A 16,852-nucleotide genomic window follows, 5' to 3' on the forward strand; every position below is an offset into this window, starting at 1 on the left:
AAGGCAGTGAATTTTTTTCACATAAGAATAAATATCAATTTCTAATAAATTAGATGTTACAATAAAAAGTATAAGAATAAAAACAAAAACAAAATTAGCAATGCTTACCAATACTAGCATGATCGATAATAGTGGCAATGTCTTGTAGACCCCATTTCTTATAAGCTAACGGTGGTGGCTGTATATTCTCATTGCCTGATGCTGCAGCTGTCAAAAATAAAAATCAGAGAGTCCAAACAATTGCAATGGATAGAATGACATTTTATCAAAAAGACATTTAGTATATAATTTACTGTTCTAAAATGTCAACTAATAATGAAGCAAAGTAATGAAAATGGCATAAAACAAGATTTATTCATGCCACACCAACACATACAAAAACACAACTGTCAAAAGACCCTGCTGAACCTGGTCCCGAGCAAGCAGCAGTTTTCTCTTGTGGTAGACAAAACAATCAACTTCTCCCAACAGCCAACTTCAACAGTGCCTAAGAGTATACTGGCTTCCAGCTCATCTGGTAAACCTATGTGTTTAAAGAGGTTTGGGGAACCTATTGATGAAGCTGACCTATATGACCTGGCAAATAGGCCAGACTTTGCTATGCTCTTATACACAACACATAAATAGGGATTGTGGTAAAAAAACAAAACAAAACAAACAACAACAACAAAAAAACCCGATAAAACCATTAACACTGTCTCAATTGTCTCTTCTAGTTTTTAATAAAATTACTACCTACAAAAAATGCCCATTCTCTTTTGTTAAATATATTAATGGTGACTTTACTCACTCACTCATCCATTCATTCAACCAACCATCCATCCATCCATCCATCATCCATGAATCTCTCTCTCTCTTTCTCTCTATCTATCTCTCTGTCTCTCTTTATCTATCTATCTAGGAAAGCAGAGGATCACATACCACAGTCTAAACTGAACCTGAGATCCTCTTGTTGGCTGCCAATAATGATGACTATTTCATCAATCTCAAAATAATGAAGTTATAATGGCCAAATTTAAACAATTGAAACGATAATGAAAATAGGTATAAAAATTTCAAGTGTTCTGACATAAGGAAAAAGTATGAACTACTGAAAAGAACCACAAAACTAAGACTTGAGCATTTTTCCAATCATAACCTGCTAAGATACAATCTTTCCACTAAAGGTATATGAAGACTTAGTTTCCCTCTAGAAGAAAGTGCTTGTTTTGTACCTTATATAAATTTAGATCTAGAAATATATATTTATTGTTGTTGCTGTTAAGCAGCAAGCATATCTTAAAGAAGCTGGTCTCAAGGGGCTGGCAAGATGGCTTCCTCAGTATTGCACACAAGCATGAGGACCTGAGTCCAGAACCCAGCAGCCATGTGAAAACAGTGTGGTAGCTGCAATGACACTGCTGGAGGGATGAAGACAGGGAGATCCCTGGGCTCACTAGCCAGCTCATCTTGCTGAACCAGTGAGATCCAGGCTCAGTGATAGAACTTGTCTTGAGTGAGTGAGGCAGCAAGTGAAGAATGTAAGGGAACACCGTTGCTGTTGACCCTAGCTTCCACATGCATGCCACCATCACACAATGAGGTTCTTGATTTCCATGCAGTTTTCACCTCTAATAATGAAGTCCTCATATATGAAGCTTAGACTTCCAGCATCTCTTCATTGACAAGTGTTTCAAATAAAGAGGCCAAGATGACGTTCCTGGCCCTCTCCCCTGTAATGTAATACGCCCGCACACAGTGACACCTCTATTCTCACTGAGGTAGGCAATGGAGTCAGGGGATTTCAGGGCATGGGTCCTACAGCTTCTCATCTAGGAAGAGGTTTGCTGGCTGTACCAACATCCTTACTCAGTGAATGTCACTCTCCCAGCCAAGCTATGTTGCTGAGTTAAGTGAAGAAAGCTTGCTACTCTCAGGCTGCCACAGCCCACTCCCAACATCTGAACAGCACAGAGGCTGCAGCTCTGTTTATGAACAATCTCCTGCAGGAGCAGGAGACAACTCACTTGTGTGAAGAGGAGGCCACACTGAATAAAACTATCATCACCAGAACTTACACACTTCTTGCCAGAAACAATTACCTTTTGCTACCTGGTTTCGACAAGCACGAAGAGACTGAAAAAGACTGAACCCATCAATAGTCACAATGGCAGCTGGATATAGGATGCTCAGTTCTTCATTCTGGGTAGAAATAAAAAAGTAGCCTTTCTTAAATAGACACACAAACATTTTCCTTTTTAAAAACGTCTAAAAATCTCACTTAGTTAAATACTATGACCAAACAGTTAACTACGAAATACAAAACAGGGAGAAAGCAGCAGAAGGAATAGGAACTAATTTCAGATTGACTTCTGGCCAAAGAATTTAACTTCCTCTCAGATATGAGCTTTTCAATGTAGCAGGAAATGGCTTCAGGATAATGATGAAAATAATAAAAATTTTGTTCCAGCTCATGAGAAATAGTCAAGTGTTATGATGTGACTATTACATCTTATGAAGATGTAAGTCAAGTGTTAAAAATAGAAGCTCACTGGGTGTGGTGGCACCTTCGTGCCTTTGGGAGGCAGTGAAGGCAGATCTCTGAGTTCAAGGCCAGCCTCAGTATAGGACAACAGGAACCCAGTTTCAAACAAAACAAAACAAAAACCAACCAAACAATAAACAAAACACCTCAATAACTCACAGGCGCTCACTTGATATCAGAGGCCTATCCCAACACTCATTCTCAAAGTCATCTACATTTGCGTAAGTCTATCATATATGGTACTGTATATGAAGCCTCTAGTAACCAGCGCCACATTTCATTTATTTATAAATGTACACACACTTAACCTATACCACAACACTGACTGTGATGCCTCTAATCAGTGCTACATTCATTCATTCATTCGTTCATTCGTTCATTTATTTATTCGTTCATATTGTTAAAGTGCTGAGCATTTAACTCAAGCAGGCATTTTGTCAACTGAGCTTCACCTCAATCCTATTTTTTGCATTTTAGTAAGCACACAGATGATTTAATTTTGCTTTTTGTCACAATCTCATGCCTCAGTAATTTTAAAAAAATCCAATTTCAAGCAGGACATGATGAGATTCACCTATAATCACAGCACTAGGGAGGCATGGTTAGAAGATTATGGATTCCAGACAACATGAGCTACACAAAGAAATATCAAACCCCAAAACAACAAGCATACCCCCAAAGCTACCCTCTCTGATTCCATTCTCTCCAGCTCTGGTCTCAGAAAAAATGTTTCAGTGGCTGTGGCTGCATTCCTTCCTCTCTAATCCTCTGTATCAATTCTGATGTTTACATCATTTTTAGCTCACTTTGCTCGCTCTATCACCAGCTTCCTGCTGTTTTCTAATGGGTTTCTTTGTTACCATGCACAAAATCCTACATTTACATCTTCCCTCACTTTTCTCCTAACTGCTGAAAGTATAACCCCCTCTTCTCCCACTGACTGATTATATTGCACACCCATTATCCAAAGCTCACAGCAAATCTAACCCCATGAAATTTCTTCCTCTTCAGTGCAGTCATAGCTCACCTTTCTCTAAACCTGTAGTTTATTTTGATTGCATGATTGGTTGTTTATGTTATTAATTCATTCTTAGATGCTGGCAGACAAAATCTAGTTGTTTGCAATAGATTGCTTTTTCAATAATTTCTATTATGTAGATATACAGTACATATCTGTTTAACAAGGAACATTCTGGAACTAAATCATGCAAAAAGACAATGCACCATCCAGCTTTATTTATTATACGGCTTTAATCCTGTACACTACGGACCAAACAGAAGCATACTGGTTCAGTACTGCTACAGTTACTGTTTTATTGTAGACAGGAAGTTTTCTTTTTTATATAGGTAATTTTGACACTTGAATTAAAATTTAAAAGATTAAAAAGTTTTATTAATGTATTTTCACCAGGGGCTGGAGAGATGGCTCAGTAGTTAAGAGCACTGGCTGGTCTTCGAAAGGACCTGGGTCCAAATCCCAGCACCCACATGGCAGTTCACAACTATCTGTAATTCCAGTTCCAGGGGATCTGAGGCCCTCACACAGACATACATGAATGCAGATCAGCAATGTAATAAAATAAGATTATTCACTCTTAAGTCATTGTGTGGTCTAAACAGGAATAGCCCCCACAGGCTCATAAATTTGAATGCCTGGTCACCAGGGAGTGGCACCATCAGGAGGTGTGGCTTTGTGGGAGGAAGTGTTGGAGGGGGGTGGGTGTTGAGGTTTCAAATGCTCAAACCAGGCACAGTGTCTCTTGTTCTTCTTGTTGATCCAGAGGTAGAACTCTCAGGTCCTTCTCCAGCACCATGTTTGCCTGCATACCGCCATGTTTCCATCCTAATAGACTATAAACCTCTGAAACTGTAAGCCAGCCCCAATTATATGTTTCCCTTTATAAGAGTTGCCATGGTCATAGTGTCTCTTTACAGCCTAAGATAGTCATAGAACACTGCCTAAGACGGTCATCTTAATACAATATTTCATTTATAAAATAGGAACACTGGTATTCGATTAAGCTACAAATTACCTTTCTAGAATATGCCAGCTCAGCTAACTGTGCCACAAGACAAATCTCTTAATTTCTAGGTAAAAAAGCAAATGAAATTGCTTGAAAACAATGCCACTGTAACTTTTTTTCCTAATTCATATTATATGTATGAATGTTTTCTCTACATGTATATCTGTGTATCACATGTGTCCAGTGCCCATGGAGGATGGAAGACAGTGTTTTGGGAATGAGTTCTGGTCCTCTGCAGGAGCATCCAGTGCTCCTAACTGCTGAGCCCTTTCCCTAGCCCTGCCACTGTTATTCTGAACATAATCTTTATGTTACCTGCTCAGTCACTCCAGGGTGCCGAGGGATTTCATAGGTCCTGCATTTAAGCTGAAGCACTTTGTCTTCATTCAAAAGTTGTGCAAGCAAAAGCACACCACTCTGGAAGCAAGCACAGAAAAGGGCCTTGCTGGTTTTCTCCACAGTGTAACTGAACAGGGATATCAAGGCAAACAGCACCATTTCCCAATAGTCTCCCAAGGACACTGGGTCCTCTCTTTTCAAAACTGTACAGCTTGTCTTTGCTTCCTGTACAGACAATTCCTCACTTGTCCTGCTTCCACCCCACAAAGCAGTGGTTCTCAACCTGTGGTTTGTGACCCCTTTGGGGGTTGAATGACTCTTTCACAGGGGTTACCTAAGACCATTGAAAAACACAGATATTTACATTATGATTTGTAACAGTAGAAAAATTACAGTTATGAAGTAGCGACTGCATTAGGCAGGCTGAGAAGCACTGCTAAAGCATCAGCTCATACTTCCAAGCATTCATAGTGAGAACTACCTTTTTAGATTCCCACCCATATCCTTGGAAATGACACCACAAGGTGGTGTAATAGGATGCACAGCACTGAGTCAGCTAGCTGTCTCCTGCTGGAAACCCAACTCACCTCAGTGTAGAAGCGCACATAACCAGACGTAAAGCCCACCACAATGCAGGTCCAGTCAGGGCGCCCAGTGGAACTCCTGTCACAAATAAAATTGATGCTTGTACTGGCTCAGCCATCAAAGCAGAAGAGACAGAGACCCTATACTGATGCTTACCTCTTTTGGCTTGCCAGTGGGATGCACAGAGCACTGGTCACATACTCCCTATAGGCAGAAACAAAAGCAAAATCATGAACTCAGTCACTGTGCTTAGGAGTAAAGTATGTGTATATGAGAGCAAGAGAGAAATAGAGATATAAATAGGTAGGAAGAGAGAGCGAGAGTCTTACCATGCAGCACTGGCTAGACTGCATTCACGATATAGAACGGGCTGTCCTGGAACTCAGAGAAATTCACCTACCTGAGTGATGGGGATTAAAGATGTGTACCGCCATGTCTGAATTAATTCTCTATAATTTAATGTTGAAAGACAGTAGGTGGAAAACGATATCCTGTGAACCATTTTTATTTGACACATAACTAAAACAGTAAAATTCTTACATATAACACGTAACATAGCAAAAAGTAGTGTTTTTTTTCACTTGGTATTAACATGAAACAAAACAAAAAATTCATACAATTTACTGTACAGAAAACATGGAAAATCTCAAATGGTTGCCAGGCAGCTATTTCCCAGCATCACTGTCTCCTGCAGTTAAGAGCAACCCTGCCTCCTTGTTTGTGGCTGGTTCAAGGCAAAACTGGCATACTGGATTTCTGTGGGAACTTTTGTTTGTTTGTTTGTTTTGGTTGGTTGGGTTGGTTCTATTTATTTATTTATTTATTTTTCAAAACAGGATTTCTCTGTGTAGCCTTGGCTGTCCTAGACTCAAATTGTAAGTCAGGCTAGCCTAGAACTCACAGTGATGCACCTAACTCTGTCTCCCTGAGTACTAGGCTTAAAGGCATGTGCCACCATACCCAGCTTCTGTGGGTACTTTCTTTTAGGAACTTGCGCTACATTTCAAGAAGGTATTAGATCTCTGGACTGGAACTGGAATAACCAAACCTGGATCCTTTACAGAAGCAACAAGTGGTCTTACTAAACCACCTCTCCATCCCCTAATAACCTATTTCTAAGGACATATGAGGTTGTTTCCAAAAAATGATTCTTTCCCCTGACATGCAAATTTGAAATAGTGTTAGGGACTCAGAGAAAAACCTTGAAATCTCAACATCCCTTGCTGACTGACTTTGTTTAGACCAAAACAACATAAACCATTCAAGCCAACATACATGCAGCCCCATAGACTATGCTAGGTAAACAGGATATAAAATTAGTCTTTTCCCTATTGTTTCACAGGTGATCTGACCCCCTCCCTTCGACATCTGAGAGTGCTAGACACATGCTGGTGTACAAACACAACTTCACGCAATACATTCTGTTGGAGGTTGGAGGTTGGTCTGATGCTGGCCCTCAAGATCTGGTTACACCTATCCTTGTTTTTAATCTAAGACATACATGATTGGTTGATTAAATGGCCTATACCTGGGCAGGGAAGAATGGAGTAGTCGTGGCTAAGGCTTCCCAGGCTTTTAGGTTCAAGAGAGAATCACAGGAATCAGAGAGGAAGGACGAGAAGAGGAAGGAGGACGCCATGTGGACAAGAAAACACATGGGCTGGGAGGAAGGACTCCAATAATGGCATTAAAAAACCTAGATGAAGAATACAAGCAAGTACCATGGGAATATGGATGGAAGATAGTTTAGAAAAGGATGGTTAAGGAGAACGGTACCATGGGAATATGGATGGAAGATAGTTTAGAAAAGGATGGTTAAGGAGGATGGCATTGGATGGGGCTGAGAGGTAAATGGTGAGGTTACTGAGACAGCCAAAGGAGGTAAAAATATCTGCCTGGCCCAAGGTAAATAAGGCAATTATAAAATCTAACAGGTGTCTGTGTCTTATTATTTGTGGTAGCGGGTTAGATCCGTGATAAACTTAGGGCTTATAATAAACATTATATAATCCAACACTAATTTTAAAATTTAAAACATTAATACACATAACATTAAATAAATAAATCTTCTAAAATATTTTTCTTATTAGAGTTTATAAAAAAAAATCATAAAGGTAATAAAACAGAATCTGAATGAAATAGTTCTCTACAGCCAGTAAAGTTGGGCTGGATACACACACACACACACACACACACAATTTATAAGCAATGAAAGAGATGCATTTAGAAACAAATCCACTTCATACCTATAACAAACAAAGAAACAAGTGAACTAGCACCTACCCTTCTTCCACACTTAAGGAGCCACTCCAACCAACAGCAAACTGCATTTCTTCCTTCCCTTTCTCACTGTGCTTCCATTTTGCTATGAAAAAAAAAAAGAGATAAAATAAAACCAGTAACTTACTTATAAATTCTTATCTTTCCCCTTTAAAAATCTGAGGATAAAAATGTTAAGAACTGATGTGGATATTTATTATAGGTAAGTACATAAATGCTTTTAATTTGTAAAAGCATTCTTGTAAGACTATCTGGTCTTTTAGCCTTTAGTCTCTCCTTCCTCCAGTATAAACCACAATTTACTACTCTACTTAGAGTAAAGTTATAAATTCTCATGTATCACTTTATTGACTTTATTTATAAGACTACTTTATTTTCAAATGGCAGGAGAAGGTTTTATATTAGATTTATGCCATGGGAATGAATTTCCTCTATAAAACTACCCACAGATATTTTATATATAATCTTATTTTATTCTATGAGGTTTTTCATAATCTATGTATCTCCAAATGTTAATATTTAATCTTCAACAAAAAATGTGAGCTGAAAACTTAAGAACCCAGTGAAAATTTACTGTGAGCGCTGTGAGTTTTCAAGCTGCAGCCAAGTCCCTTTCACACTGTTGTAAGGGGCCAGTTATAGCCTGTTCAGCACTGAGCATCCCTGGTAAGAATTAGGTGATGGTCAGTGCTGCCTCACAAGTGTCACAGAATGATAGCTTAAAAGAGCAGAGGTAACACAGAATAAGTACTAAGTGTTCTGGGTTTAAGGAGTTGATGCTCAGACTGCAAAGTACTTGCCTTGTGAGTGCCATCCCTGGCATTCACATAAACAAACAAACAAACAAAAAAACAAAAACAAAAACAAACAAACAATCAAAAAAAAAAACAAAAAACAAAAACAAAAAAAAAAACAGGACAGGCCTGTAATCTCATTGCCAGGGAGGCAGAGACAGGAAAATGCCAGGGTTCACTGGCCAGCCAGTTTCAGCTCCAGGTTCAGCAGGAGATCCTGTCTCAAAACCTAGAGTAAAGAGTAATAGAGGAAGACACCTAATGTCAACCTTTGGCCTCCACACATGCATAGACAACTGCACATACAAGTGCTCACACAAACTTACACATACCAAAAAGGGAAATATCCTATTTATATATTAAATGTAGTACATAAATTATAGAACTACTATGTACTACAGAACACAAATAACACTGTTTCCAAGTCCACTTCTGTTCTAATCACTTCATTAAAATGGAGGCAGCAGAGAATAAACGGTACTTACGCACTAGAAATGCGGCCTTTTGTTCCCGAGCTATAACCATAAGATCACTGGTTGGAGATAATGATAAAACACACTCTTGAAGCCAGGAATTTTTTTGTGTTTTAGAAGTATTTCCTTCTTCTTCCTATGCATAAAAGTGCAATTACTATAAATACGAAGGCTTTTAAGGAACACTACAATTGTGCCTGCCTGTCTTGAGTAAAAAGGAGAGAAAAAAATACTCCCAATTCTTCCATACCAAGATATGTCAATGACAAACACCAAATAAAATACTATTATAAAAAAAACACATTTGTTGTGAAAACCAACACAAAACCTTTATATGCAAATAAATGGCATTAGAGGAATGCAAAACAAAAATCACTCTCCAGTTGTAACTCAGTATTAAGAATTTCAACAGGTATTAAAAAGATCATTAGACTATGTCTGAGCAGGGGTTCTAGGTTATATCCATGCAACTTTGGTTGGAGAATCAGTCTCTGAAAAGACCTCTGTGCCCAGATATATTTGGTCCTTGTGGTGCTCCCAGACTCTCCAGGTCTTACTAACTCCCCCTTCTTTCATATGATTTCCTGCACTCTGCTCAAGGTTTGGTTATGAGTCTTAGCATCTGCTTTGATACACTGCTAGCTCAGCATCCAAGTGGGTTTCCCTAGGAAGGGGAACAGGGACTATCTCAAACATGAACTCAGTGGCTAGCTCTTTGACCTCCTCCCCGCCACCCCCTCAAGGGAGGAGCAGCCTTGCTAGGCCATAGAAGAGGACACTGCAGTCAATCCTGATGAGACCTGATAAACTAGGGTCAGATGGAAGGGGAGGAGGACCTCCCCTATCAGTGGACTTAGAGAGGGGCAGGGAAGAGATGAGGGAGAGTGGGTTTGGGAGGGAATGAGAGAGGGGGCTACAGTTGGGATACAAAATAAATAACCTGTAATTAATATAAAAAATAAAAATTATGAAAAAAGCAAACTTTAAAATAAAAAAAGTTGTTTTGTTTTGTTTTTTTAAAAAAAAAAAATCATTAGAAAAATCTTTCTTGGGCCAGCAAGATAAGCTGGGCAAGGAAAGACGCCTGCCACCAAGCCTTAAGACATGAGCTCAATCTCCAAACCCTGGATATTGAAAGGAGAAAAGACTCCTCCTAGGTGTCCTCTGACCTCCACACATGCTGTGCATGCACAAGACCACACACACACACACCACACATAAAATAAATAAATAAACACATTTCACCTATGACTCTAAGCACCCAGAGGTCTACTCAGAAGACAACCAGTGAAATATATAAACGTATGTTACTTCCTGGGATACTCTGCACATATGAGCAAATATATTCACTGTCCTTCCCTCCTTTTATCCTTGTGAGAATTCATATATAATATATGCATTCTTTAACATGCTGCTTTCTTCATTTCACAAGAAGTTTCTTTATTCTTTTTGATAGTTTCATATTAGTCTGACAAAAGAACACTTAAAATATGGGATACAGAAACATTATTACTGGCAAAATTTGTATTTTAGTCAAGTTCTTTTTAAAGGGAATTCTGTATTACCTTACTATTTTATACAGAAAAACTAGAAAGTTATCCCCACAGATAAAGGTCAGCTGTGATCACATTTTTCCCTGGATCTATGGTTTCTGTGAGAACATGGTCTGTTTACTCAATGCAGTATCTGAGGCTCCTCCAAGTGGCCTCATGAGCTGAAGCTATCAGACCCTATGTTCTCCCCACTAGTGACTGAGACCCAAGATATTAAGTCTGAGTCTTGAAAGCTTTCATATAAGTGAAATCCCACTTTCATGCAACAGCCTGGAAAGACAGCAAGCCAGAGAAGAATAGAAAATATTTGATTAAAAAATAGTGATAGTTCAAGGTTTATAGGCACACACCACCATACCCAGCAAAGTCAGTGTATTCTTAAGGAATTTCTTAACCACAGCTTTAAAATATCTTTCCTTTTACCCTCTCTGTGGTGATTTGAATGAAAATGCCCCCCATAGACGCATTATTGAAGATGTGACCTTGTTGGAGGAAGTGTGTCACAGGGGATGTTATGAGGTTTAAGAAGTTCAAGCCAGGCTCCTTGTCCTGCTCTTGTCCTGCTGCCTGTGGATCTAAATGTATAACTCTCCAGCACCACGTCTGCCTGCCTGTCACCATGCTTACCACCATGACGATATTGGACTAAACCTCTGAGCTGTATGCCAGCTCCAGCTAAATGTTTTCCTTTATAAGAGCTGCCATGGCCACGGTGTTTCTTCATAGCAATAGACACCCTCTACACCCTCTACACGGAATTCCAGTTCCTTTGGTAATTGCACATGGCTCTGAATTTTCTCTTCTTGGAAACGTGACTGGTTGACAGAAAGGAACAAACATTCTTAAGAATCCAGCTCAAGGCACAGGGCAGCAGCAGTAGAAACAGAAGCCACGCATGAAGGATCGAGCTGTGCCTGAAGGAGTTCCTATGTCAGAACTTTCAAAGACACTTCAAGTCAAAGCAGAAATAATTTGACAAAAATGCCAGGACAGGGGTAATAAGGAAGCCCCCAACCAAGGCTGGATCACAATGAACTAGTACTAGCTTCATCACACTTCTAGTTTATCAACAGGCAACAAATGGTACAGAACAAGCCATGAACCCAAGGTATCAGTGCACCTTTGGTAGCTGGCAAGATGCAGGATCACTGTTTGTTTGTTAGGTCCTCTGCCTACTAATTAGGTTTCTGAAAAGCTATTCACAATAATGGACCACAGTCACTAATATTGCTCTCTTTATGCCAGTGATCCTAAAATAACACCACCAACTGAAAAGGTGGTTAATTTCCCAAGTGAGGTGAGAAATTAAGAAGAAAGAAAACAAATTACCCCCCTCCCCAGTTAACCAGGAAGTTTCCCATAAAACCAGACCCTTGATTAACACTACATCCATCACTGTAAATGCGAACCTCTGGAGATAGAGTGGGTGAAGAAACCTGGTTCAGTGTGGCCTGTTTGCTGAGGCTTTTTCTTTGAGAGCAGGGAAAATGTCCTGAACAGAGCAGGAAGGTATCAGAGCCTCTGGAGCAGGCACTGGCTCTAACCCAGGGCTGCATCATAGACTTAACTTTTTTTTTTTTTTTTTTTTTTTTTGGTTTCAGCCTGCAAACTTGTCACATGAATTGTTCTTTCAAGATGTGTCAGATGCTAATCCTACAGCACTGTAACCAGCTTCTGACTGCTGCGCCATGCAGATGACTCATCACAGGCCTGATGTCTGCTGTGTCTTCACTGCTGTATGAAACAGCCACCAAAGCACCAGGAGCAATTTCTCAGTGTGCACTTTTAACCTTGGATGTTCTTTTCACTGTGCTAACTTTTAGAGCTGTTTATATATTATAGAAGTCACTGTGACCAGAGGCTCCTGGGCTATAGCAGTCTTCAGAGTTACTCTACAGAGGTCACAGTACCAACCTCTTTGATCTTCTACTCACAGCTTTATGAGCTGGTGGGATAGCTGGGTCCTCGTGGAGTACCAGAAAGTATAGGGTATCTTCTACCAGACTGTGGGTATACTTTTTGGGCTACTTTACTGGGCTCTTATATCTACCACCCTTCTCAATCCCAATTCCTTCCAACCCCTCCAACACTAGGTAGGCAAGAAAGAAGGTCAGAGGGGAAAGGGGGCATAGAACTCTTTAGACTACTTCCTGCTGATTAGGGATGTTAAGTTCCTTGGGGCAAGCCCAATCTTTGTTAGGATATCTCCAACCAGCAACAGCAAGAGCAGCAGCCGGGACTCATTTATACCCCCTCCAGAGTCCCCAGAATTCCAAGGTAAACTATCTGCAGTTGGCAAAACTCACACCCCTCCTAGAGCATGAAACAATCTTAGTGGCTGTGGGTAGTCTGAAGCATATCCCACACCTGGGATTAAAACAAAAACATATTCACATAACATAACTGGGTTGTTAAAGAAACCAAAATTCTCACTACACCAGCCCACGGACACAAGCACCTTCCGGGTGATAGGTCCACTTTCTCTCCTTGTAGTTTTTCCTTATCACCATCCCTCCCATATGCTGTATTCTTCATTTTGATCATGCTCCTACTGTCAATATCTTCCAAGGCATGTAACTTGTTTGTTTGGTTTTCTTGCTGCTGTCACTTCCTCAGGGGGAGATGTGCACTCTGCTTGGACCCAAGTATGCTTTATTCACTGAGCCCTTGTTATAGCTGACAGCTTAGAACCTCAAGAGCAAACAGGCTTCTCCTTCCTTAAAAAGGCTTTTCCAGACTCCTGGTAGTAAGTATCTCAAACACACAGCCATTTACTCTCTCAAGTCATCAAAATGACAAACAACTTTCAAATCATTGAGAGACATGTAGGAATAAAGAGCATCCTGGAGTTCATATTGTTTCCTGCCGAGCTCAGGAGACCCGGGCTGGCCCCTGGGTGAGCAGCACTCAGTTATGGTGGCTGGTGCATCACTCACTCTTTGAAACCTGTCAGTTCTCTTCATGCCTCTGTCTCACCAGGGACTAGCTCTGCAATGACTGACCAATAAAAACAAAAGTTCACTTTCCTCCACTCATCAGCCTCTAACCAAAGGCAACCGACTAAGAACATCCTCAGTGCTTACAGTGGCAGGGCCTTGACACAACCTAACAGTAAGCAAACAGCAAGACATTCAACTCCCACTGTTGGCATCATCTTTAATGTGGACAAAACCCAGTTATGTTCTGGGAGGCGTCTCAGGACTGTTCTTAGCAAGAGCACCAGCTTTCCACTCCAGCTTCCTATGGTGACTGATCCGTTACCTGGCTTGGACTTCTGCATGTCACATGCCTCCAAGCCTCTTATGCTGCTATTTGCTATACATCTGGATACAAACCACTAGTGTTGTTCACAGTCACTGAAAGCAGCAGGAACAGTCTCACCTCTGCTGAGTGACATTTCTGGCAGTCCTGGCACAGCTGTGAGTATGAAACAATGGAAAAGAGAAAGAACCCCAGACCACAAACAAAATGCAGGTAAAAACCATGAAGAGGTCTGAATTATGAGTAAGTAGAAGCCAGTGAATCCTGTCTAACTGCACATAAAATTTTCAGAACAGATAAATCTATACACAGAAAGTAAGACATTTGTTAGTGGAGGACAGGAAAAAGGAATAATTGGAAGTGACTAGTAATGGATTATGAGGATTCTTTTAGGGTAATTAAAATATTATAGAGGGCTTCGAAAGATGGCTCAGTGTTTAAAAGCACTGTATGCTCTTCCAAAGGTCCTGAGTTTGATTCCTAGCAACCACATGGTAGCTCACAACCATCTATACACTGGAATCTGATGCCCTTTTCTGGCATACCAGTGCATGTGCAAATAGAACACTCATATATGTAAAGTAAATAAATAAATATTTAAAAAATATTTATTTTTAAAATAAAATATTATAGACTTAGATCATAATGATAGTTATAGAACTTTGAGAATACTAAGAAAACTGTGTTATATACTATAAGAGAATTACATGGCATATGAGTCATATTGATAAAATATACATTTAACATAACAATACTGATACAAATCTGTGTGGTTAAAATGGTACAGTAAACATTTGTTTAACACAAAAGAGTGGAGTACAGAGTTAGAGGACACTGTGATGGTCAATCCTGGTTATCACTGACCAGAACTGGGAAGAACCTCATGGCTGGCCACTGAGTGCCGAGTGAGAGATTTGTTTCTATTTTGTTATCTGAAGTGGAAAGGCCCATCTTAAAATGTGAGCAGCACTTTCCAATGGCAGCCCACACACAGAGGTCCTAGAAAAGAGTGTTTTTATTGCTTGCCTCTGCTCCTGCTGGCAAGTTCATCTACCCCGCTGCTGAAAGCCCTCATTGATGCCTGCTTCTTCAGGCTTCCAAGACAGACTGGAGACAGTCTGCAGGAACCCTCCAGGCCTTCAGCACCACACTAGGACTGCTGAGGCAGCCAGCACCATGGATTAAGCAGCTACAGTCTCTTAGCCTCCAGGATAAAGCAGTGACCGTTACACACTCAGGTCACATCATGCAGCAGCCTAAGACAGTGACTGTCACACACTCAGGCCACGGCATGTACCAGCCTAATAGGTCCCCTTCTAATAACAGTCATTCTTTTGATTCTGTCCTAGGTACCCTGACTAATACAGGAACTAAAAAGTAATGAGATATATATACAACAAATGCTCAAATGGCAGGTGAGAATTTAAGCATTTCAATAATCACATAAAATGTAAAAAAAAAATTATTTAATGAAAGCCCCAAGTATCAGGCTTATTAAAAGTGTAAGATCCCCCTCATCTGTAAGGGGTGTCCCCTTCATCCTGAAGGGAGACTACTGCAAATTAAAGAACATACTTCTAGCTAACAGATCAAAAAGGAAGCCAAACCTGTGTGTGCACAGGAAAATATGTAGACTTATATTACAAAAGAAAATAGATGTAAAATAAGTAATCTAAAATGTCTTTTTTTCCCCAGACTCTTGAAACAGGATTATCTTTAATGACCATAAACAAACTCAAAGGAAAGAGAATTAAAGATATAACTAAAGACACTACAAGAGAAAAAAAAAATAATGAAGTCTTGAAACTCAAGTTTTGAAACTACTAGAAAAGCTAAAAAAAAATTTTTTTTTAGGTAGAATAATCAAGGGAAAGGGGGAGAAAAATAAAATTACCGTAATCTTGGTATGAAATGAGAAATTACCCAAATCATAGAATGGAAGAGAAGGCCTCTCTATACACATAAAAGTCAATGATTACAGAAACAAGGTATTTCTGGATGTCACACAGCACAACATGGCCAAGAAAGGATGTGGCAGAATTGTAAGTGGCTTTTAAGTAAAGCTATTTCCCAGAACAGCAAGTGAAGGTCCAAGTATTTTCCTCCCTCTAGTCACAAACAATGCTGCCACACTGGCCATGAAAGAAACAAGCCAAACAGACAGAGTCTGATGACATACAGAGCTCAATCATTTGACCCAATAACCTAGAAGCTATCCTAGCCCTGGAGTTCCTTCTCTGTGAAGTAATGAAGTTTCCTGTTGCTTAAATCAGCTTCAGTTAGATCTTCCATGACTCAGAGGAAACATATTAAGATGCCAGAGTCAGGGACTCTGGTTACTGCTATATTCTCAGCACCTAGGAAAAGGCCTCAACTATGACAGGCACAACAACTGTTCCTTGAGTGAACAGGAGAAAGCATCTAGCGTAACTTATGAGGAATCAAGAATCCTACAGCAATAAACATTCTCCACGTAGCCCAGTGCTGTGGTTCTACTGAGTCCCCAGCGCATGTTAGAAACCTAATCCCAAAAAGAAGTGTGAGGAACTGAGAACCAATGAGAAGTGAAATCATAAAGTCAAAGTGAGCAAATTAATGCTGCTATCAGGAATGAGTTTGTTGTAACAGAAATGGGTCTGTTATGAGGGAGAGGGCAGTCTGGATGTCTTACACACACACACACACACACACACAATTTTCCTTTGCCTCTCATCAATTTTCTGCCATGTTATGATGTAGCAAGAAGGGCACTGTCACATGCTAAGCCCTTGGAATTGATATGGCCCTCCAGGACCACAGCCAATGACACTTTCATCATGAATTACAAGGTCTCAAGTCCTTTGTTGTAGTATAGACAACAGTGCCCAATTATCTGTCAAGTCATTAAGATCCTTAAAAGCAGGTATCTAGTTAGTTACTGCTAAGTAAATATAAAAATATTTGTGACAATGATTTTTTTTAATGTCAACCTAATATGGAAATATGCCACTGTCACTATCAAATGTCACTATCAAAACCC

At 39.9% G+C, this 16,852-nt stretch overlaps 1 protein-coding gene across 2 annotated transcripts in view; it reads right to left on the minus strand.

Moving 5' to 3' along the window:
• The window catches only part of Rab3gap2 (RAB3 GTPase activating non-catalytic protein subunit 2), an 82,885-nt gene that overhangs the window by 46,062 nt on the left and 19,971 nt on the right, over positions 1 to 16,852 (minus strand). For both annotated transcript variants that reach the window (XM_055609203.1, XM_055609202.1), the window contains exons 3-9: positions 9,032 to 9,155; positions 7,756 to 7,837; positions 5,629 to 5,676; positions 5,475 to 5,550; positions 4,864 to 4,965; positions 2,082 to 2,181; positions 109 to 207 (exon numbers count right to left, since the gene is read on the minus strand). In XM_055609203.1, coding sequence (XP_055465178.1) covers positions 109 to 207; positions 2,082 to 2,181; positions 4,864 to 4,965; positions 5,475 to 5,550; positions 5,629 to 5,676; positions 7,756 to 7,837; positions 9,032 to 9,155 — 631 coding nt within the window. The remainder of the gene's footprint in view (positions 1 to 108; positions 208 to 2,081; positions 2,182 to 4,863; positions 4,966 to 5,474; positions 5,551 to 5,628; positions 5,677 to 7,755; positions 7,838 to 9,031; positions 9,156 to 16,852) is intronic.

This window comes from Psammomys obesus, unplaced genomic scaffold (assembly GCF_907164565.1).
Source record: "Psammomys obesus unplaced genomic scaffold, mPsaObe1.curated_primary_1811, whole genome shotgun sequence".
Classification (NCBI taxonomy): Eukaryota; Metazoa; Chordata; class Mammalia; order Rodentia; family Muridae; genus Psammomys; species Psammomys obesus.